A 25,071-nucleotide genomic window follows, 5' to 3' on the forward strand; every position below is an offset into this window, starting at 1 on the left:
GCTAAAGAGTACAACAAAGTACTATATAACTCCAGTCAGCAAGTCCCAACTTATCTGTTTAATCTTTTTTCTAATGTAAATGTTGGTATTTCTGTTTCTATTGTATGTGACTTCTATCTCTAGTTTCTCTTCTGGACTGTGCAATTTTTATGCTTGTTTCTAGTATATTTTCATGTGTCTTATCACTGAGTTTGCCTTCAGTGTAATTTGAAAACTGTGATTTTAAATGTTTGTCCTGCAAGAGACAACTGAAACTGGGTTCATGAAGGCTTTTCATCCCCCAAAATGCTAGCACATATTTCCTTAAATGAACATGCAAACATTTGCATTGCAGGAAGGTGAGGGCAGTGCCCCAGTTTTTCCCTTTCTTGTGCTTTTAATATATGTGCATGCATTAAGTTTTTACTGTAACTTTTTAACAGCTGGGTGAGTCCGTTGGGGTTCACAGTTGCCAATCTTGAGAGCCAGCATGCCTCGGGACACAGTGCTGTGCAAGGAGAAAACTCACCAGCTCCCATGTTTCAATCAGGTCTATTTTATGCCAAGATAAGGGCAGTAAGAAAAGCACAATGCTGAGCATAGCGCAGGGCACAGAAACACATTGTTGTGCAAAGGGGAGACCAAAAAACCAAAAGGCTGGCCTGCGGAGGATTGGGAAAGAGGAAGTTGAAATAGATACGTAAAGAGGGAATTTTGGCACAGTGATTTTTAACTTTGCATGTGGAAGTGAAAATAAGGGTTATCGGTGACAAATGGGAGAGCACTGAAGTGGGAAATGCAGCCTCTTGAAGAAGGAGAGGCTGTGAAATACTTGAGGCTGGAGACCTGTCTTGTGTTATGGGAGGGAGCTATGGCTAGGGAATAAGCATCAGAGAATGATCAAGTAAAGGAGCTGCTTGATCTTGTTTGGACAGGACAGTGTGATTAGGAACTCATATAAATAAGACCAGGCCATGACAAGTTGAAGCCAATTATAACTGTATGGACATAAGCTAGAAAATGCTAAGAGGAAGGAAAAATATCGAGCTGCAACTCTGAGGACATGATGCAGGACTACTTCCTCTTAGAATGTGTAAAAGAGGAAATAAATACTAGTAAGATTTTTTCTGTTTTTTCTTTTTTTTTTTTTTTTTTCTTCTTGGGATTAATCCTGAGGTTGCTACTGTAGACTTAATTGGGGGAACAGCAATGGGATTTAAAAAAAAGTATGATAGAGGACCGAATTCAAGCTCTTGCTTTTGTCAGAAGAAACTGAAGAAACAACAGAAATCCATTCAGTTATAGCTGGGTAAAATTTTTTTGATAACTCAGTCTTGCCCAAGAAGATAAGATAAAATGTAGTTTTTCATAGTTTAACCAATGTGAACATTTTAGATGTCAGAAAAATTAAGGTGACAAATCTATGTAACTCTCAGCACACTGCATTAGAAATGCAGTGAATCTTGTGTCCTTGAATATTTATTTGATAGATGCTGGCACCAAGGAACTACAGAGCCGACATTTCGGATGAGACGGAAGCCTTTGAGCAATTCCAGATTTCATTAGTTAGGATTGTGATAGCCATCCATCAGGTTGTGGGTGACACCTTAAGTCAATGATTTGCTTTCAAGTTTCTAAAGGAAAAAAAAAGAAATTGTTCAGTAAATTGTGATTACTGTTTAAGTGCGTGTTCAGTGAGGACTGCTTTTCCATGGGCTTATTCTGAATTTATGCCAGGGCATCTCTGTTCAGAGAAGTGGGAGGAAAAGACTGGGGCAACCTGTGCAGCTGTGGGGACTCTGATCCTCCCCATCCATGAGATGATTGGCTTGGTTTTGTTTTCTCTTGAATTTTACATTTTCATTGCTGTGCTTATTCTCCTGTAGATTAGAAGTAATGTTACTGATGTAAACCAGACCAGAATCAGTTCCTGCTACTTGAATTTATTTATTGACAATTACAGAAGTAAATTTTGAAAAGCGTATTTTGTGTATTTTTCATGTCAGAGCACACATTATGCTGTGTATTTCAGACATGCACCAGTTAAAAACTTCTCTAGGACACTGCACAAACCAGGAATGGAAGCAATTCTTGTTGTTCCTAAGCAGGTTCTTAGTCTACATGGATTTTTGCCATTACTGCTTTTTCCTATTTCATCATGTTACTGCTCCCCAAATTAAACGTTGCATAAGGAAGCTGAGGATCCTGCTCCTTGATTTTATAGGTGGTGGCCTTGGGAGATGTGCCGGATGGGACACTGGTAACGGTGATGGCTGGAAATGATGAAAACTACTCTGCAGAACTCAGAAACGCCACAGCTGCCATGAAAAACCAAGTAGCAAGGTTCAACGACCTCCGATTTGTGGGTAGAAGTGGAAGAGGTATGTGCTTTTCTCAGCTATTTTTCGGTCGTGTTCACCAGTTGTGTCAAGGTCTGGTTACGTGGAGGGAATTTGAAGACAGTGTATATCAAGTTTTCTGCATCAGGGAATGCTGAAGGATCTGGTGTAGGCCAATTCCAAAGGCGCAGAATTAGCTATACTGGTTTTCTTGCTTTACTCTAGCCTGTCTTCCACATAGCTTCGATTTTTAAACAGCAACATCTCATTCGGAAAAAAAAAATCACATAGGCAGCAAGTCACCTTTTGAATCTATAAGTGATCTAGTCAAATTTAGAACAGCACAATATTACCCATTTTTAAGTTTAAATACTGTATTTTCAATTTAAATTTAGAATTTTCACTTGTGTAAAGACTCATGACTATCTTGGGGCTCCCAGACACTCTGCAAAAACTGGTCTTGGTAATAAAGCAACTCAACCTAAAATTACAAGTAATTCCTGCATAGACCTAAAACTTTTCTAGTTTCATCATGACCTGATGAAGGCACCGACTACATTTCCTGACTTTCCTTTCTTTGCACTTTTTCTGTTATTCAACATGTTCCTGCAAGGTGTGTAGGATAGAACAGAACAGATGAGCTTAATATCTGACTTGCTATATCTTTGTGATAACCAGTAATTACTACTACAGAGTAAATAAAAAGGCCTTATGAGCGTAAGTAACAAATAGGAGTCAAAGCTGACTTAAGCTAAAACTGTGTAAAAATGTTGTTAGGAACCGAAAATAGTACCTGACGTGTTGCAGGTGGGTGGGCAGGTATACAAAACTTGATTCAAAAGCCTGTAAAATCAACAAAAGGACCCTTTGCAACTTCACTCTCTGGCAACAGTCCATAATGATAAAACCCATAAATTCCAAGCAATCACGTCTATCTCTCTATTACAAGATTTTTTTAAGCTCTCCTCTTACATCGCAGCCCTTGTCACTGTGATCAGAGTCTCTTTATGTGGGTCGGGGGGGGTTTAATCAAACACATGGATGAGAGGCTGGTGAGCTGTTGTTCAGAAAAAGCTCAGAGAAAAGATCAACCTCTCTTTTAAGGTGAAGAATGAAAAAATTTCACATCATCCATGTAACTTTATATGATATTTACTTATGTATTTTTCTTTTGTTTTGCTCATTATCTTTAAATAAAATCAGAATGTAACCCTATGGCATCCTGAACACAGCAGTAATATGCAGGGACAATTCAATGTTGTAACACCCACAAATCAAAATTATAGTGTGTACTGCAACTGAAGTAGGTAGGTTTCTGTATACCACCTTTTTGAGCAATTTGTGTGCTGTTGCTTCTCTGAACCAGATTAAATACTCGGGGCTCGCTGACCCCTACTCATTATTTTCCCCTCCCTTTTCCCCCGTTTGAACACCTGAGCCATCTTCTGATGCATGGTTGCATCTGTGGCTCTTATAGACTCAAATGGAGTTATGAGCATGCTTCAGAAGAGTGACAAAGGTGACCCACTTCTGCTTGCTCACTCTCAAAATGTTTTATTCCAAATGGGAGATGGGTCAGGCTTCAGGAAGTTATCCTGATTATACATAGCAGCCTTTATTTGCCTTTGAAGTGAAATGCATCTGTAGATATTCTTCCAATATAAATACAGTCAGCAATTGTGGAAGAACCTGGCCCTGTGGAAACACAGATGCAAGCAGCAACTACATTTGAAGAAGAAAATACCAACCCAATCTGTCTGTATCCTGCAGCATTTTTAGCTGCGGATACAGAGGGAGATGTCTTTTAAATTGTGTTGCTTGGGCTGCCTTTAAAATGCACTCGGTGGAAAACACCCGCAGCTGAGAACGTAGCTTTGTAATGCTAGCAAAGAATAATAATAGGGTAATGCAGAGAAAATTATATCCATTTACTGAAAACATGAGAGATGCTGTAATGTCTAAAAGTATCAGTCATTAAACATGTTCATTTGTTATATTAAAGGTACCACCTTTTCAGTAAATGGAATTTGCATTATGATTCAGAGATGACTGTTTAGAAGATTCAAATGAATAGCTGGCAAAGTGGCGGAGAAGCTAATAAAAACAAACCTGTAGTTCAGTTCCTGGCCATGGTAATGAAGCTAGAAATCATAACAGTGAACTGTGTGAGTTTCAAGGTCAGAATCCAGCGGCTGGGAGAGAACAGTCTCTATTCATACAGAAAAGTTTGGCGGGGAGCATCGCCGAGCCCCTTACCATAAGCGGCTGCTGGTATCCGGTCACTCACGTGTGGGAACAAACCTTGCATGTTGCATGATATTCAGGTGGCTGGGATCCTTTAAGCAGTGGAGTGATTTGGGAATGCTGCATGCTAGTAGTTAGGCTTCGAGATTCGATCTCATCACCACCGTTGGCTGCCCATCTTTGGAGGGAGTGACTAATGTATGCTTTTGTTTACTCCTCGAACAGGGGGTTGTTTTCCAAAGGTGGGGATTTGTTTGCATTTGGTATGGGATTTCTGAGGTGCTGTTCTGTTGAATTTGTATAAAGCCTGAAGCATAAGGTAGCTGCTTCAAAGGGCATTGCTTCCTTTGATACTTTGCTAGAACTGAAACTTTGTTTGCTGTATAATATTTGAGTTTGAATACGTTTGGTTGCCACCAGTGATAACATGATGCCAGGAGTATTGTGTGAACAGTGAAAGTTCACGTCGGTTACGGTCAGAGTGGACACTCTTTGTGTTCCTCAGGTGATTTAAAATCCCTGCTGGAAAATACGGAACGGCTTCCACCCATGACAGTTCCATGTGCATCAGTTAGTGCCCAGGTGGAAGCATCATGCTATCTCTTCTACGTGAGTAGGAAATTGGCCTTCTCACCATTCTTAATAAACAGTTTAAATTTTCCTCTGTGGTCTTTAAATGAAATCTAGCAGGGCAGTCTGATGGCTGTTTCAAGCCAAGGACTATTGTTACCACATTTTCATCTCAGTGAATAGGCAGCTCTGCACAGACTGTGAGTGAGTTACAGTGTACAGACCCCCTGTTTGGGGGGTCTGATCTTGCCTGTTGGTCAGAGCAGACACACCAACCATAACTGGCCAAAGCTCAAGGAACCAAACCATGTTTCAGGGTTCCTTTTGTATCTAGGAGCAAGCTGTCGCCCCTGTTGCTCTGCCTCCGCCTGTTGTTCAGAATTAAAAAAAAACCACCCACTTGAATTTTTTTGACACGTAGAATGGGAGCTAAGAATATTGCAGGTCACCCGAAACATTGAGATGTTGTATAAAAGCAATTTGGCTCATTTTCCTGAACAAAACAGATTTACATTGGAATTGGCTGGGCTCCAGAATTACTATTCCTCACCCTAGCTTGAGAATGCTACTGGGAAAACCTGCCTGTCTGGCTTGTAAGCCCGACTAAGTAATTTCTGAAAGAAAAATGTGGTTTAAAACTTCAGCCAATCTTAGCCCCTCTTCCCTGATTACCTGGTTAAAAAAAAATTAATCTTTATTTTTCTTCCTGCATGCATAAGCACTTCAAACTTCAAAATGCTTCTTCTGCGAAGTACCCTGTTTTCTTAATGTATAAAGAACTGGTTTAGGTTACTATGATGAAATAAATCTGATGCAAAAATCCTGACACCATAGAAGTTCATTGGATAAAATTAAAAATAAATAGTTATTTTGGAGAGGAAAAGCTCTGTGGCTTGGTAAGCATTACATATTTTCCTCATGGAATCATTAATCCCAGTAACTATCTTCTTTGTAGAATGTAACATTAAAAAAACCCCAACAAATAAACATGTTTTCCAGATGAAAAAATTATTAATAGGTTATCATAATAGTACCTAATGGGGAAGTGTCCTGGCTTGCTTCAGAAGATCTGAATCTAAAGGTGAGATCTTGGAGATGGAGCTTTATGATAGGTTTCCAGCAAGACCTTTTTAAAAACTGCGTCTTGGAAAGGACTGAAAATTAAGCCTGCGTATATATTTCCTACCAGCTATTGGGGTCAGACTCATGAATAAACTTTGCAATAGTTTTCAGTTTCCACAGAGCCAAAGAACGGCTCCTTTTTCATAGAGGTAGCTGATAGAAGAGCATGAGAGAGAGATATTACCAAGCATAATCAGAAGTTTCTGCCCTTGGGACTCTTCCTTCTGGATATAATTTTGGGAAAGAAAAATCAATTTAAGCTGGAATCTCAAAAATATTTAAGATCCAGAAGTTACTGGCCTGGATTCCAAGTCCAATTATTTTCATTAGACTTCTGAAGTCAGAATTTTGCTCCTTCTGTTCAGCCTCAGGTTGTGGTTACGTTACTTGAGCACTTTAAGATTTGTTTTATTTTTTACTTAAACACATTCAAAATTATAAAAGTATGTGCAAAACAGAGGAGGATGCTATTCAACAGGATCATAAAATCAGTATTGAGCGGCCGGCCAGATCCTGGTCCAAGCCATTGGAATGCTTCAGAGGACACAGTATCAGATACTGGAGTAGCAATGAGCCATGCTTGCCAGACCGGCTGAGAGTAGAAGAAATCCAACAGCAATCAAAAACTGAAAAAAAAGTGTCAATTGATAGAGTTTGAAAACAATCCCTTATTTATACTTCAGATTGATAAGACCACAGTGCTAGCAGGATGCTGCTGCCAGTGGGAGGGAGGTTTGGCCCCAGAGAAATGGGCAGCTCCTTCGAGCCATCCAGCAGCCTGGCTGTCCTGGTGGGCATGGGCAGGACTGGCAGAGCCCTTGGGTGGGAAAGCTGAGCACCTACAAAGCTGCTTGCCCCAGTTTGCCACTGCCAGTCCTGTGGGCAGCGGCCAAGGGAAGGGCCTGTGCTGCTGTTCCTTGCCCTGGGTGTGCATTAGAGGGTCGGTGTTTATCACAGGACTCTTCTCCCTCCAGTTTGGTTTGAAGGGTGAAGTTTCCTTTGAGAGACACAGGTCAGAAGCAGTAATCTTATTTTCAAGTGACTTAAGGTTGCTTAGTTGTTTTGTTAATTTGAACTGAGGATGTCTATTCAAGTTGAGTGGCAGTAGAAGATTTCTGTGTGCAGAGACCCTACACTGGAACAGGGGAGCCGATGCCTATTTAAAGCCAAATAACCTTAGTCGGCATTAGATTGATCAGCAAACCCTTTCAAAAGGGTGGCTGTCTGAATGCTGGCCTTTGGCAGGGCCCTGGTGGCAGGAGGAGAGGAGGGGATGGGATGGGATGGTAGAAGACTTTCTCATGATGGCAGTGTCTCCTGAGCTGTCTTCAGCACACACAGTCGCTACGTGCAGCCGGGTCTGCATGAATTGCTGATTGTGTAAGGAAGTGTACGTATGATGCAGCTCTGCGCAGGGGCTTGACTCAAAAAACATCATGTGGTCCCTGAGGTTGAGCATGACTGCGGCTGGCTTTGCCAGCTCCCAAACACTCTCTGCTGGGTTACTTAAAATTTCGTCTGGGTGAAAAAACTCTCAATCAGAAAGCGTCAACAGGAGAAAAATAATGGCAGAGCGATTTGGAGAACTTCCTGTCTCCGGGAGCATTACTGCTGTAAACAGTGGCCATGCCAAGTGCTGAACCACTGCCCTCAGTCCAATAACAATAAATCTATTTTTTTGGTTCCGCGGGGCTCTGCTTGTACATTTTTGAAACTGGGGCTAATGATGAGGACGAGACAGCCACTGTCCTCTTTTATTTTTCTTTTGCCATGAGAAAAGGAATTGGGCTTACCAGGAAGACAAAGTACCTCTCTAGATGAAAAGGTTACATAGTTTCAAGAGATCTGTTTGCCCTACAGCTTTTCTCTCTCTCTTTTTTTTTTCCTTCTTTCTTTCTGTTTTTTTTTTTTTTTTTCTTTGTTTTTATTATGCTTTTTATTCTAGTGTGCCCTCCTTCAGAGGCAGCTTGAGTCCTGGTGAAAATATATTTCTTATATTTATTTTTGTGTGTGCCTAGGTACCTATATATGCATGTACCTTTATTACAACTCAAATTACAGTTGCTATTTTGGAATCTGAATAAAATCATTCTGAGAGACAAATTAGGACCTTAGCTTCAGGGCTGGCTAGTGAACTTCAGCTGACTATCCTATGGCATGCAGTTCTTGTCAGCTCACTCAGGATTAGCAGAAGTGAGGGTGCTGTAAATCAGAGGCTTAGCATTGCTGTCAGGACAGTCTTTCCCAGCATAGTCATGTGCATAAATCCTCATCAGTCTGAACCAGTGTCTGTCACCTTCTAAAAACTCTTTATCAGCAGTAAAAAATAGACTTTTTTTTTTCTATTACCTGAATGTCTTGTGACACTCCACCTCTTCCGCTCCAAACCTACCGCTCTCCTGTTTTCCCCATCATATTATTTCAAGTGTTCTCAGCCCCTCCAAATCGACTTTCTTCCCTTCATCTCTGTCCTGCATCAATCTCTGTCTCTGGTTTTACTTCCTCTATTGATGCTCTTCCTGCCTGTCCCCTCTGAGAGCTGCTGCCTCTCAGCACAGATGGTGATTCCTCTGAGTCTTTACTACAGGAGCAGGTTTCAGCCTCAGGGCGCGCTGCTAGGAACTATCCTAAACTTCTTCCACCCTTTCCTGCTGTTCCCTTCAAGGACACAGTGCTACCTGCCCTGCGGTGTGGGGAGGGAGCGGGCAGTGCGTGGGGGAGAGGGAGAAGATTCTGGAGACCGGGGCCAGGAGGAGGGAAGCAGCTGCTGTGAAGGCTCGATGCCATAAGAGCTCTTCAGCGGGGCGGTGCTTGGAGCGGTGCGTATGCACATCAGTTCCCTGAAGTTTAGGGAGGAACTGAGGGAAACACTTTGGCAAGGCCACTGAGTTTCCACAAGCCAGACTTTATGCACCACAACTCTAACAAAGCCGCATCCATAGCAGAGGCCACGGGGGTTGCTCCGTGTTTGAAACTTGTCTCCGGTGGAATTTGGCAGGTCTCGAGCTCGTAATAGCAGTGTTATCTACCCCATCGCTGACTCCGTGGATATCCATCGAGTGACCCCAGACCTCTTCCGAGCTCTGAAATCAATGCGCATTGCATTAGTGTAATGATAGCGTGGAGGAGTCCTTCCTCTAAGAAAATGATCTCAGCGTAAACAGTCCCAGTGCACACCCCCAGTGCTCAGCGAGCTACTCAAGTCACTTGTCAGGTTGTCTTTTGGCGTTCACCTGCTTCAGGCCACTGCAGACAGAAGTCCCTTGCTTGCTGTAAAGGCCCTGATGATCATAAAAGTGCTGCTTGCCTTTCATATTCAGAGCAGCATATTACTCTCCCAGGGAACCCACACCTTCCTTCTTCCCAGCACCTGGTGCCTCTGCCTGCAGCATGCCAAGAGGTCATCATCTTCATAGCTCCGTAGGGTAAGGAGTGTGTTGGTTCCCAGCTCCTGCACCATGCCAGAGCACTGAGGTGTGCCAGCATCTGGATGAACTTGGGCATCCAGACTTGGGCTGGTCCCAAATGAAAGTCAGTGCTGGAAGAAAGAAGAGGGATTGAGACAAAATCCAGGTCTCAAAGGGCTTTATCGAGGTTCACAGGCCAATGCACCATGAAATGAAGGTTTCTCAGAATAGGATCTGCCAACAACCACAACACCCATTACACTGAGGTTTTTTCAAATCAGATGACTACGCAAATGATGCAAACAGGGCTTTAAGGGGTGAGAAATCATGGGTTCAAACATAAAAGGAGTCCTTAGAGAAGACAGTGGAATGTGGTGCTCACCTCACCACATTTGCTACAGCCAGCAGCCCCAGAAGCTAGGCATGCACAACTCCTCTTTCTCAGAGGACCTCCAGGCATTGGGGCTACTGGTGTTGAGGACCCTGCCACCCCACCACAGCCATCTGGACATGGTGCCCTTCAGAAAAATCCAAAGTGCTCATCTGAGAAGCATCCTATAAGGCAGGGACCTTCCCTGGGGAAATGCCTTGGCTTAAAGCAGGAGCAGGGGCCACTATGAGCAGCTGTCACTGGGTGATCCTTGAGCAGCAGGTCCTGATCCAAAGCTTCCTAAGGAGAAGTGGTAGAGGATGGCTCAGACTGCAGGACAGGGCCAACAGACCATGCTAAGATGCTCCTTCTCAGGTGCTGAGCTTGAGGGCTTGGGGCTCTTTGGCAGGGGAGACCCCCTCAGATACCCACTACAGCTGCTGCTAGGCACCACCTGTATGGGGGGTGGGAAGGGTGAAGGCTGTAATTTTGGACTTAAGCATTTAAACCAAACCTGAATCCCACTTCAGGCAGCTAAATCCTCTTGTGAATCTGGGCCGTAACCTTTTCATGTCTCTCTCATCACCTATAAAGTACGGGAGATAATTTCTACCTCAAAAAGCTTATTAATGGTTTGAAATTATAGCTGGGTTAAGGACTATTATTAGGCTTAAGGATCCCAAAGCATTTTCTGTGAGGAGGTTGTAGCTTTGCATTTAAGACATTTAGTTTTGAACTGTCCTTTCCATCTAGTGTTCCTATCACTGTTTCTTCCTTTCCCTGAGCCTTTCAGCAGTGACACAGCAGTCTGCTGAACAATCATTTCTTCATTCCACCCTAGAGCTGGATCCACTTCATGGGGCCTAAGTCATTTCTGGACACTTATTCACAAACTGCTCAAGCTCTGGTATGGAAAAAACATTTCATTTAAAACTAAAGTGATATTGCAATGAGAAAAAAAATAATTTCCTGAAGCGTAGCACGTCACAGTTTGAACTCAGGTTTTGGGGTAGGCCACTCATAGGAGCATAAGACATTGACATTAGAGTCATCCTGGGGGAAAAATAGTTCTGCTCTCTCGAACTCTTAATGACATATATGCTTGTATAAATCATGTATATGCATTTCAAGTCTTAAAAAATTTTAACAAGAAGCGCTGTATTTTAAAACTAAACCTGTAAACTTCTTGTGCTGACACTCTGCTGCAGAGGCCAGACACCCATAGCACCTTTTTCTTCCTGTGCTGTAATTATTGTCTCCACCCAAGTTCATAAGAATTTTATAGTGGTTACTGCAGCAACTCCACTTGTAGTAAGAGTCTGCTTGGCTTTCCATTAAAAGCTCTTTCCCCCCATCCCAGTTTTTTAATGCTTTAATCCATTTTGCAAACTTGATCTGCAAGCTTTCTCTCTTAATAAGGCATCCCACCCCAAAAATTGAGTTGAAACAAGTAGCTTGGGTTGCCTTTCAGGACAGAATGCAAAAATACTTTTTTTAATATTCTCAAGCTTTGTTGTAACTCTGGTGCACACACTCAGACACACATATACATAAATCACCTTTAGCTTTCACTGGTATTTCCATAGGGTTTAGACCTAAGGATGCTCAAGTACAAATAATGTTCCTGCCAGCAAAATTACTACCACAGCTTGAAATTAGACAACATCGGGATGTAGGGGAATACCTGGTGGGTTTGTGCATTTGTGGATTGTCAATGTTGGCACACAAAAGTGACTAATATCTACGTTGACTATTGGATGTTACCCGAAGTTGACTATTGTAGGATACCCTCTTGCTACAGCCTTCTTGCTTCTTTGCCATCCCAGATCTCTTGACTCCTCAATTCATTTGCATCCTTTCATGGAAGCTCAGAGTTATTCTCCTACCTACCTTGTGTTGCAGCTCCCTTCCTGATTGTAGTACCCACGTCTGGTTCCTCCTGCTACTCAACTGCCACCATTTATTTATTTTGTTGCATTAAACAGAACGAATTGTACTTTGTGGCACCTCTGCTGAAGCACATTCACAGGACAAGTAACATGAAGGTAGAACCTAGAAGTAGTAACCTGAGGGAAGGAACGCGAAGGAACCTGATGCCTTGCGTTTTAACCTTGTAGACATGAAGAGCTCAGACGAGTGCGTTTCAAGTCTGAGTTTCCTAAGCACAGAGGAGCTGTCAGGTGCCTCGCAGACAAGCGATGGAGCAGCATCAGCAGCGGCTGTAGTTTTACACACATTGTCAGGCTGTCAGGCAAGGGATTAGCACAGAGGCCCCTGCAAGGCTGGAGGAGGCGGTGGATGGTATCATCATGACAGCACATGGGACTGGGAAGTGAAACCGCTCATCAGTGCAGAAGTGAAACTGGCTGCACACAAAAGTCTTGTCTAATTAAAATATAAACATCTGGGAAAAAAAAAAAAAAAAGAGAAAAAGCGAAAAAATTGTGTCTGCTTTAGCTAGCTGAGTCCCACCCTTGCAACGCTTGAGAACACGAGCGATCCTTGCTTGTGCAAGGGAGAATCACTCTTCTGTGGGCTTTGGATCAAATACTAAAGGTGTTAGTTGCTACAGTAATTGATAAAAAGCAGCATTCAAGAAATTTATGTTTTGGGTTTTTTAATTGACAGTGACATGTTTCTAGGATGATAGGCGCTGGAATTTTTTTGTCTATTTCAGCAGGAAGATTTTTCTCCTCTTTTTCTGAGGAAAAGGATTTGGCTGTTGCACTGTAACAAAGCAAAGAGAGGGAATAAAATTACTTTAAGACATTCTGTCTGCATGGGCATTCTCCAGAGCAAAGGGAAGCATGAAGTGTAGGAGACAGGTCTTGTAGCATGCCTGGTATCCCTAATGACAAGGGCTGTGCACAAAACGTTGCTGTGCATCACCAATCTGTGTCTGCTGGAAGAGCTGCCAAAGCCTCTATCAGCTTTATTTAAACAGATGTAAGTTACACCAAGTAAAGAACCAGCTTCTGCCTCTATTTATTGAAATATTTCATGTCCACTGCTTGCAGGCCTAGGGTTAGGCTTTTGAGTTGTGGAATAAGGAGATACTGAGGGACGATTTCCAGAAAAGTGTCAGGGAATATCCTTATCACACAGATAATGGGCTTAAGGTAAAAGTCTGCTTTAGTGCCTGCTTAGATTGACAGCATCTCTATTAATGTTTCTTGATTTCAGCTATGTAATTTTTGTTGCTTAACAATGTTCCTGTGTTGCCTTAGGTTAAATGCACGTACTCTTCACCAAAATAATGCCTTGAAACAATTCCACCCCAGACTTATAGCCTTCTAGCTCTGGGAATCCCCAGAGCATTGCAGGAGAGGCAGGCAAATCTGCTGCTCTCCACCACAGCATTTGATTTGTTGGCTGATAAAAAAGCTGGGCAATGGGCAAGGAGGAAGAGAGAATGAAGGGCACGTCTTGGTGAAGCAGTAGTGCTGCAAGGAGCTGGGAAGTAAAGGAAAGGGGAGAAGCCAGCACTAGCAGCTCCCAGCAGCAGGGAGTTGCTTTTCCACAGCTTACTGCAAAGCAAATTCAGTCATTTGTAGCTGGGCCTAAGTTTGCAGCAGAGCCACTTTTGGCTATTTGCATGACAACTTGGCCCCATCTAAATGCAGAACAAAACACCTATTGATTTAATGCAATGGAGATTTCATTCCAGGTAAGTAGATGCTATGTAAACACAGATATAAGAACTTCCTGGAGTGAGACACTCGACAGAAATGCTCAGAAGTATACCTTAGGCTGACCCAGTCTGGTTTGGCAGGAGGCAAGTGGGTGCATTTCACAAATCTCCAACTTGACACACGCTTGCACCCACAAAACGTCCATATCAGTACACGAACAGATCTGTTCCCCCTGAAACTGATTTGCATGGACAGTTCTTGTGTTTCTCTGGGCAATCACCCTCATTTGCTGACATCTACCCATGTTCACATTTATCCGTTTGAACCCTTGGTCTGTGGCAGCAGAATTTGTAAACTATTTACAGCCTGGTGTCAGATGAGGTGAATAACATTTTTTTTCTCATATTTAAATTCAGTGGTATCTGTGGTGCTGATGGTAAACAAATTATGTTCTTTTTTTTGATGCTGCTTACTTCAGCTGCAGGTCATTTCTGATGAAATAGCCACTGGACCAAACATAACTTGCATGGTTGTATTCTGGTGGTGTGAAACTCTTAACAGGGGCAGGAGAAAAGAGTCACCATCTGAGCACAGAATTTGGACTCGTGAAGGACTTTTGCAATTGGACATGAGCCTTGAAGACCTACAAAAGTATTTCATTCATATAATGAGCAGCAGTTAACTAATGAAGGGTCCAGTTATGTTGGCCCTTCTTGTCCTGTTGAATATATTTGGAATAATCAGGGGCATAAGATGGCAAAATTTGACTGTACAATACAACAGTGGGTGTTTGAGGATGAATATGCAAGAGTGTGTGTGTACTACATCCTGCCCAGAGATACAGTCAGATATGTTATTGAAATGCAGTAGACATTTGCTTTGGCAGATGCCCAGGAAGATATTGTGAGAAATTGTAAAGATGTGTAAAATTGATCATTTAGCATGGTTTAAAAAATGTAGGCACATAAGCACTAAGAGGTAGAAGCTAAATTTTAAAAAAAAAGTATCGTAATCTTTCTTACTAGAACCTGGAAGTCTCTTACTAATGTAATAGAAATGTCTGTAATATAATTTGCATTGTATTTGTGTATTACATTTAATATTTTTCCATCTATACATTTTGTCCTTGTCAGCACAAGCTTTCTTGGCTCCTTTCCCTTTTTTCTTTTCTCAGTCTAGTGATGTACTGTAATAATTTGGAAAAAAAAAAAAAAAAAAAAAAAAAAAAAGCCAAAACATCTCTAATGACACATCTGTGATCATCAGAATAAATCTCCAAAGCAAAAGAAAATAATTGTAAACACATAATCTTTTGGCCTCCCTTTCTTCTCCCCCGCCTGCTACAGACAGACTCCTGAAGCTTTCACTCCATATTTTTTCTGAACTTATTTGGATGAACATTCATCAATACAATCAATGGCTCTTTTTTGACTAAGAAAGAGGTGGATTAAAATGAAGGGATAGGTTCTGGATGTGTCCTGTCTTCCCTAAGGTGTGTCTGTTTTCATTCCTCTTTGCATGTGCTCATGAAACCACTTATACTTTAAGCAAGCCTTACCACCCCAGACCCATCTGGTCACAACACTGCTCAGGGATGACTAAAGCAGCACATAGGAGCTTCATGTGACTTGTTGTCACTTGTTGTCACTTGGGATTAATTTTTTCCCCTGTGGTTCCTCTCAGACATTCCCAGGGGCCATAGCTTACAAGCCTATTGCTCCCTCTAGAGCCCTTCAGTACTGTTCTGGAGAATCACTTAAAAAATCTCTCCTGCCAGATGTGAGCTCACTGCTCCTTTTGCTTTCAGACTAGGTCAAATAGGATGCAGACTGAATGTAGACTTGAAGTTCCTGTATTGCAGTGCAAAGCATGGGCACAACACCTTCAGATGCTTGGGTCCTGGAGGCTGCTCAGTATTGCTGAGCAGGCACTGGTGGACAGCATCGTGTTTTGTGCTTCCTCTTATGTTGTTGCAGCTTTGCACAGCATCAGGGGATCTCACGAGCAATCCCATAAAGTCATGAGCTGGGGACAACTGGTTTAATCTGTCTGACTTCAGCTGTCAAATCAGCAGTGTGACTCTTGAGGGCACTGTTGATGGTACAGTCTCTAGCAAATCCATCAACAGAGTCTCTAAGCATCAATTCAAAAGTCAGTACTGCACTTCAGCCAGAAACGCTACTGTTTCCATTATTTTTTTTCTTAAAGGATTCTGACCTTAATGGTCTTGCAAAAATAAACATTACTAAGCAATTTTTCCTACCCTAGTTTTGAGGGAAGAGTTGATGGAAGCAGTGAGTCTTATGTTCAGCCCTTACGCATATGAGGCTATGCTTGATGTCCATGGGAAGGGTTTCCAAAGGCAGAGCCCTGTCCCACATCTGGAGAATTTGATCCTTTTGCTCATTAGGTGCTGTGTGGCTAATATTAGGAGCTGCCAGGCACAGTTACAGGAAGAGCAACAGCCTGTGAAATGTATCTTGAAGCTCAGTGAGGAACAGCTTGACACTGACATCATCCTTCAGCTTTTCCACAGTGACGCAGTGACAATTGGCTTCAATATACTGAGGCACACATCATAGGCCTGAGCTGTTTTGTGTAGGGTTTTCTCTAGATTTGTGGGAATGCTTAATCCAGAGTGTTAACATCTCAGGCTTTTATTTTAGGTAGTGGAGGGCTACATTCTGGCTTGCTGTGACTGCTGGGGTGTCATCAAATTGTCATCACGACTACCTGAGGCACCCAAACCAGAGCAGTGTTTCAGAATGCCTTTTTGGAGTGCTTAGTACCTCTTTACAGTCACGAGTGAAGTCAGTCCTTCACTTAGGCTGTCTGACTCAGTTTTGGCAGCACCCATCCCTTTCTGAGCTGAGTAGAGACACCGAGTCCTCGGTATAGGTCTTCTACTGGTAGTTAGGAGGTGCACTTAGGTGCCAGAAATCATTGCATCTAAGGTAGGCTCCAATGCTAGGGAACCTGAATACAGCCTCTGCTGACTCATCTGGTATTATTTCCAGCAGTATAATCTGCAGCATGTTGTATATGTGTGTGCATGTGCATGAGCATGTACTTGTGCATAAGTGTATTATGCAAGTTTATGTTAAAAATAAAATTTTCTCTTGTACCTGGGCTGTATCGTCATACATAAAAGCAAGGAGGAGACATTTCTAGTCATGCTGTCATCCCAGAACAGGTATATCCATAAACCATAGATTTCACTAACTATACCTCCTCTGCCTTTGTCAACCAGACACATAAATGCTGAATAATGCAGAAGCTATGAATAAAAGTAATAAAAAACACTTAATAAAGCAAAATGTAAATGAAACAGAATAACCAGATTAAAAACACAGCCAGAATTATTGGTAAGCAGCAATGAATGACATGTAGGTTTATGGTTACATAGTCCTGTGGTTAACCAGTATGTGGTTAATGAATAGTCTTCTGTCAACAAGAAGTAAGCTAAGTATCTTCCTGCTTCTGCCAGCTCGTGTCACAACCTTATACAGGCTCTGAGATTTAGTCTGTTCTGTAGAAAATCTTGAGAGTAACTTCACCTCCCTATTCTTTATTCTGGTCTTGCAGACTGGTAATGTGGCCATGTTTTACTGCATTTCACTATTGTTATAACTTTTTTTCTGCATTGCTTTTCTACTTGAAAAATCCACAAGAGCCTTCTAAAGAAGTAAATTGACTGTGTATTCTAGCAAAACAGTAGGAGTACCTTACCTAATGCATCAGCAGTTGTCAAAAAAAAAAGGGGGGGGGGAATCACAATCACAGAGGAAATTCCTCAGTAAAGAGGATAATGTATATTTTCAAAGTGTCTTTGAGTCTGAGTGATCTAGGTCTTGTATATAGCAATACAGGAAACCTATTTTTTGAAATAAGGAAGATCTATAGGTGCCTCTGATATTTGGTAAGTGTAATACTATGGGTGATACATTTTTTTTGGAAGGAAATTTATTGAACTTTATTGCTGGTGCCTCATAGAAAGATTTGTTGTGCTGTAGAAGAAAGAGTAACAAAGCTGTAAAGCTTTATAACCTAATTTGCTATTTAAAGAATTTAAAGAACATGGCGATCACTGATCTGTGTAGATGTAGGACCCAAGAACTGAAGGCCAAAAGCCCACAGACAGGAAGTTTTTTACTTCTGTTGCAATTCTTTCAGTCTCAGGTGTTGCTTTCTAGTGAGGATGTGGAGGTGGGAGGACACTGGCCTGGGATTTACGAGGCTTGTGTTTCAGGTTCTGTTTTGTCAGGGCTGTGATTCAGGATTATAGTTGGATTTAGGTGCAGCAGCCAGAGTGGTTAGCAGCGTTGGCCTCAGGCTTCCTGTGAGATCTTGGCCAAGGCACTTTATCTCCCCACAGTTCCTCATCAGCAGAGTGGGGAGAATACCTCCCTAATTCACAGGGCTGTGATGAGGACAGTTTCCAGTAACAGCTCTGTGTGTGTGTGTGTGTGCTGTGATGTGGATGCAGACCATTAGTGCCAAAGTAGGAACTGCATTAAGAGAAGTATTGAATGGCAAGTAAATGCACACAGGGAGGAGGGGAACATTTTTGCTAGAGGCAAGCATTGTATTTACATTTATATCTAAATTTATATTAATTTATACAGATAAATGAAGCAAACAATAATAATGGGAAGTCTTAGAAGGGAAAAAACTCAGCGCTGAGGAGGGCTGGAGCCAAGTGATAAAATGAAGCAGGCAGATCAGTATGGGAAAGCTCACACAGCATATGCCCAAAGGAGGAGAACCTCAATTTTCTTACAACAGTTCCTGGTTATCTAACTTGGGGTGATGTCCCTTGATGTCTCTTTCTGATAACAAAGATTCCTGTCAGTATCTGAGTCCTCTGTGATGCTGAGATAACTATGCTAAACCTGCTGACGGGCAATGCTTTTATTGTTGGCCAGGCCAAAGCCATAATGAATGCATCTATGAGGTCTTACCAAAGATGGAGAATTTTACTGTTGTTATTTAAAAAATGCCTGAAGTAAATGCTTGGCCAAAAGTAAGTCCAGGGGTAGCAGGATGTGAAGGCATTGCAGTCACAAGGGGATATGAAACCCTCCTCAACAGCCATGAAAACAAGTCAGAGTCCTTTTCTCAATTTAAGGCTGTGGCATGCACATAACAATTTTGAAAATGTCTTCACAGTTTTCTTGTTGAAACTAAGTTTTCTTGGAGAAAATAAGCATAATGCCCTGCTATGTCTCCATAAAATGTTTTCATGCTCTGTAGACAAGCTGTACAGTTCTCTTTCATTTTTCCCATTCCCTTGTTTCTTGGATTAGCAGATTGTAGCAGATCATTTTTAAAGGGTTTGGATTGACAGTATGGAATTGATCTAATGCTAACTTCAACCATAAAGCGTGGGATTTTATGATCTGCCTAGGGGATCTGAGCACCTACTTCTCTTTAATTTTAACAAGAACTGTTGATCACATTCCCGTGGCAGTTTTGGAAGAGTCAGCCACAATTTCTAAGCCTCACTGAACACCCTTTAGAAAGTACAGATAACGTACCGGTCGTCATGTAGATCAGATAAACTCTAAATGTTAGGGGTAACCTCCTGTTTTTTACAAACAAAGTGTAGATCATTTAAATATAAATTATTTTTTTTTTTTTCTGAAATCTTTGAGCTGTTGCCACGGAGGGAATGGATCCAGCACCAGGCAGTTGTGAGGTTATATACATCCCACTCTCTGGGCCCTTATCTATCTTCAGATACAAACAGCTAAAGTGTTCTAGTGCCATTTGGTGTGTTTGAGTGCTATCTGAGATGGGGACTACACCTTTTCTCGACATATGTACTCAGTAACATATTTTTTCCTGTTGCAGGGAAAAGCTTCACGCTGACTATCACGGTCTTCACAAACCCACCCCAAGTAGCCACATACCACAGGGCCATCAAGATAACAGTGGACGGACCTCGTGAACCCAGAAGTAAGTCAGCTAACAACAGCATTTGCAGAAGGTCAGGTTGATGGTTTTGTATAAGGGTTTGCCACCAGCATCCTGGTGAAATGCATCAATATCCAGTTCATGTGGAGCAATGGGTATGTTTTCAATCAAGGCTGTTCTATGAATGGCTTTAATTATGTCTTCCTGAAGCCTCATTTTTTACGGATGTCCAGCTTCTCTAGAATATGACTTGGATTGCATTTCTAATGTACCTACCCAGGGATGTCTTGGATCATACCCAAAAGCTGACAAAAAGGGATGCTGGTAAAAGGTGGGCAGTGTATACCTTATGCATCAGTTCTTGCTAGTCTTGCTTTTCAGATGTTAAGAGGATTTTAAAGCACTGGAAACCAATACCTCATTGATTTACCTTTCCAAGCTCAGGCACCCTGCAAAAATAAATAAATGCTTGAGAGAGGACACCTGGTTATTGCCTTGTAGAGTTCACTGTACATCATATTATCGTGTAACTTAGAATCATAGAATAATTTAGGTTGGAAGGGGCCTCTAAAGTCCATGTAGTCCAGCTCCCCTGCAGTAAGCAGGGACACCCTCAGCTAGATCAGGTTGCTCAGAGCCTTGTCAAACCTCACCTTGAATATCTCCACGGATGAGGCCTCAACTACCTCCCTGGGCAACATCTTCATTTTTCTACTACTGTCATGGTAAAGAATTTTTTTCTAACATCCAATCTAAATCTACTCTTCTCTAATTTAAAACCATTGCCCCTCATATCACCACTGCAGGCCTTTGCAAACAATCCCTCTCCAGCCTTCCTGTAGGCCCCTTCAGGTACTGGAAGGTCACTATTGGGTCTCCCTGGAGCTTTCTTATCTCCAGGCAGAACAACCCCAGCTCCCTCAGAGCTTCTTCACAGGAGAGGTGTTCCAGCCCCCTTGTCATTTTCATAACCCTCCTTTGGACCCACTCCATCAGGTCCATGTCCTTCCTGTATTAAGGGCTCCAGAGCTGGATGCAATACTCCAGGTGAAGTCTCACCAGAGCAGAGCAAAGTGGCAGAATCACCTCTCTTGATCTGCTGGCCCACTTTTTTTGATGCAGCCCAGGATGCAGGTGACCTTCTGGGCTGCAAGCATGCACTGTTTGCTCATGTCCAGCTTTTCATCCACCAACACCTCCAAGTCCTTTTCTGAGGAACTGCTTTCTAGAACCTCATCCACAATCCTGTACTGATAGTGCAGATTGCTTAGGAATACCTATTTTCACAGATATCCAGTCTTTCCTCTTTTCTCCTCTTTTTTTTTTTTTTTTTTTTTTATAAGAATTAGGTAAAAGGAGGAGATAAATGGTTTGATATCTCCAGGGGAATACCCATACCTTTCATACTGCCTAGCTGTTTTGCTCAGGTGGTGAAAACAGGCTGTTTTTTCTGCGGGATGAAGTGAGTGAGGGTGGAGAAGATCTGCAGGTACAGATACTTCTGCAGCATATGTGGTGCCTATTACCACAGGCAATGGTTAACCTCAGTCACTAGCCCAAATGGGGCATTTTCATATTTTTATCGAAATGCCCTGATGTAAATCGAGGTTTGTGGTTAGTTTCTTGAGCTCCTTGCACACACTTGGCAGGAGTTCTGGCTGTTGCTTAAGTGGAATTATCCCAGGAGAAGAGAGCAGCAGGATTCAAACACCCACTAGAGAATGAGATGTACAGCTCAGAATTGCTTAACTTCAAGAGGGAAGAAATTAAAGGTTTGAAACTTCAACTAAAATACCTTAGAAAACTCATGTCTTGACTGTGCATTTTCTTCTTGAGCCTTCATTTGCCTGAGCTGCATGATGATGCTGCATGCATTTTGGGAAAAATCTGACCTATATTTTTTGGATTTGTGTCTAGATTTTAAAACAAATACTCCTATCAGGGTAAAGTTTCTTACTTAGTCTACTGTTTTGTTCTGTTTAGTTTTGTTTTTTAAATTGTGGTTCACTTGTCCCTGAAAAGTATCCCTGGTGAACCAGGCAGCTGTGCATATTAAAAAAAGATATTTGTATATGCAAGATCCAAATTTGCATATGCAGTTACCTGGGCATGTTCACGGTTTGCAGACAACAAATTAACTTTTTGAATATGAGTCTGCTAGAATGGTAAGAAACAAAATCATCCTGCAGGCATACCTACTGTTTTAAATCAATTTTTCAGTTGGCATAATAGTTAATATTTAATAAGATTCTACGTTTTAAAAGGGAACTAGAGATAGATTACATGCTGAAGCAACGTACATATCTTCCCTACTCAAATGTATGTAAAAGCTTCCTTGTAAATCATTTCACTCACTTGCGGGCAAACCAGCTGCATCACGGAGGTGGCTTTGTGTGTGTCAGGAGAAGAGGTCAGGCTCCCTCCTCAGTAGGAATGCCCAGTTCCTTTTATCACCAAGTCATTTGTGATGCAGCATAGATGGGATAATGCTCCTTTTATTTTAAGTGGGCTGCAAATTCCCCTAGTTTGATGTCTCACCAAGGGTTTCTGAAACACAGCAGCAGCTGCCATCAGTCTGGTACCTTCTTTCCTCTTTATACGTAGTTTGACCAAGATATGGATTGGCCTGAAGAGCCACACCGTGGGCTGTGAAGGTGCATTCTCCATTCTGAGGCAGCTCTGGCACGTTAGGGCTATATGTTTATTTTTCTATGCTCTTGCTCAGTGGGTGTATCCTGTAGTGCATTGGTTCAATTGGATCAGTTACATGTGCAGCCTGTACAAAAACAGATTGCAGGGCTGTTACCTGGGCAAACTCACGTACAAGATTTGCAGTAAGACCTATCAAAACATGTGTGCAGAGTACTGGAGGGATTTAAGATGATATTGGCCTTCTTGTATTGAGGCTCGAATCAAAATAAAACCTGCTAGATTCTGTTTCTTGTTTCAGTAATGTATATTTGGGAACGTCGAGGCTTACAGATCCATGACTCACTCATTTGAGCTAAAGGAATTACAGAAATACTGAGATGTGTTTTTGAAGATGCTCTAAGATTCAGAAGAAATCTGTGCAAGACAGTAATGGGAACAAAATCGAATACTCCAGAGATCTAGAAAAAAACACTCTGAAGTCCAAATCTAACTCTAGCAACAGTTTTTGATTAATTTATGTTTATAATGTCTCTCAGATGGTGTGAATTCTAGTGAGTGCCTTCATTCTCTGTGAAAAATGTGGGAAGGTAAGGGAACATTTCTGAGGATGAAGACCATCTGAAACAAAAGTCAGAACTTCACACCAGGACAATTTCTAATGAACATTGCAGAACATTATACCTCTTTTTAAAAATGTTTAAGATTAATTGACTTAAGAAATAACAAAAACTTTCTTATGACTTTAGAGGAAGTTGGATCAAGAGCAGTTTCTGAGCCAGAATTAGATGAGTTCTCAAAGTGTTTTGGTTTTTTTAATGCAAAAGGACAGTCTCTTCAACCAGACATGCTGGGGGGAAAAAACTTCAAAAGGTAATACAAAGCAGGATTTGAAGCCATTTTTGGAAAACAGGAAAATACTCAAACCAAAGTCTCTAAAAGCAAATGTGCAAAGCACAGGCTTTTGGCTTAGTGGGATGTGTGGAGATGTTACAACAGGTGACCATAACACAATGTGTATTGTCACATGTGCCACTTTCACTCCACACAAAGGCCTGCAGAATTTGGGTCTTGCATGTCCCATTGTAAATTTGGTCATTGTTATTGTGATGGGCAAGCCTTTGCCTAGCACCATATTTGCCTATGGAACTACAGAATTTGCACTTACAACTATGATAATTATTTATGCACAGGACTTAGACATCTGTCCTTCTTCTGCCGTTGACTTTCTGGCTGTGCCTCTCCAGATATTTCTCATCAAATGTCATGGCTTGTAGGGAGAACCAAGGTACTTAAGAATCTGGCACTTCCTCCACTGCTTTCATTATGTACTTTTTAAACTCTTTTGAACTTAACATTTTCATTCTCCAGTAAATTATTTTTTTAAAATATATAAAAAGAAATAACACTGCACTGTCATGGAGAAGGGCAAGTTGACCTAACCCATCATTTTCTTCTCCAACTTCTATGATTCATAAAGCAATTTATGTTTTTATGAGCTAAGTCCATGGGGGAAATATTAGCAGTAACCAGATCAAGAGTAGTGCTCCTGCTGAAAATACTTTTGGTTAGGAAACTTGGTAGAAATAGTATGACTCTTAAATTAAATATTTCCCTTAGGCCATTTGACCTACTGTGTACATCTGCTGAAAAATTAGGTTTTTCTTCTTTTAACTGCTTCTTTCTGTTTTTTCATTGAATTGTTTTAATCCACATAGCTCTGAAAAATACACTAACAGACCAGGTGCCTGAAAATTCTGCAAAATTAAAAGGTTACATGGATTTAGCCCCAGTAGGCCCTGAGACTAAGATTAAGCTGGGCATTAAATGTCATTATCCCGTATTGGATATGTGGTTTTCCCAAATACTTTTTTGGCATCCTTCTAGCAAAAGATGGGATGCTGAGGAGCAGGGAGAGGGAGAATATTGCTGAGCAGGATTTGAGAAGGAGCTTAAAAAACTACTGGCCCAAGGAACAGCTTTTTAAAAATGAAAATTTCCTTTTGCCTCCTGGTAAAGTTATCAGGGGAAGGTGGACTCAGGTACACCTTTGGTCAGCCACAATTAAGGACACCCTTGGACCCTGATCTGTAGTGATCTTGTCTCACTTGTAAGGCTGAAGGAAAGTCCATGGCCTGTAGCTGTTCTGAAGGAAAACTTTAAATGCCCCATTGTCTGTCCTGAGGCCTTTTTTAGGGAATCCCCAAGGATGGTGGAGATTAAGAGCCCACAGATCTCAGAATCCCAGAGCAGTCTCTGGGAGGAGAGTGGGCAGAGCCTGTAAAGGGTCTGTCCCATGACAGAAGCAAAGAAAGCTCTGCAAATGCCAGGATGGGGAGAGGTGATTCCTCTGGAGGTTTTACATCGCTTCTACCTTCAGCCTTTCATGCAAGAAAAAGCCAAATCGTTCTCAGAAAAAACCGTTTTCATATCAGTGAGCTGAAGTAATACTAAATGCTTTCATTTTTTGCTTGCTTTCTGCTGCAAGTGCCTCCATCTTAGGGAAACTGAGACTAACATTTACCAACAAAATGTTTAGAAACCCAGGAAAAAAACAATCATTTCATTGCAATAGACCCACCACATAAATTTAATTGGTGGCTGAATACTTCCATTCACCTGGAGACTTACAGTGCCTAAAAAATTGCTTAGCAGAAAACACGTAGAGGAAAAGGTGGCGTTTACAAGTTGATTATCTGTATAACAGAAAAGCAATGAGGACTTTTTCGTCCTTTGCTGGCACCAGCTGCGTGCTCCACAGCACATCACTCTCTCAGTGTCACAACCCAGTTTTGCTCATCAGTTTTTAAAAAATCTTGGCTAAGATAGTTGCCCTGTGACTG

The 25,071-nt window shown here is 41.7% G+C and overlaps 1 protein-coding gene across 3 annotated transcripts in view; it reads left to right on the forward strand.

The window, feature by feature from the left end:
• The window catches only part of RUNX1 (RUNX family transcription factor 1), a 174,455-nt gene that overhangs the window by 98,979 nt on the left and 50,405 nt on the right, over positions 1-25,071 (forward strand). For all 3 annotated transcript variants that reach the window (XM_071753572.1, XM_071753583.1, XM_071753562.1), the window contains exons 4-5: positions 2,204-2,360; positions 19,517-19,621. In XM_071753572.1, the coding sequence (XP_071609673.1) occupies positions 2,204-2,360; positions 19,517-19,621 (262 nt within the window). The remainder of the gene's footprint in view (positions 1-2,203; positions 2,361-19,516; positions 19,622-25,071) is intronic.

Source organism: Heliangelus exortis, chromosome 1, assembly GCF_036169615.1.
Source record: "Heliangelus exortis chromosome 1, bHelExo1.hap1, whole genome shotgun sequence".
Classification (NCBI taxonomy): Eukaryota; Metazoa; Chordata; class Aves; order Apodiformes; family Trochilidae; genus Heliangelus; species Heliangelus exortis.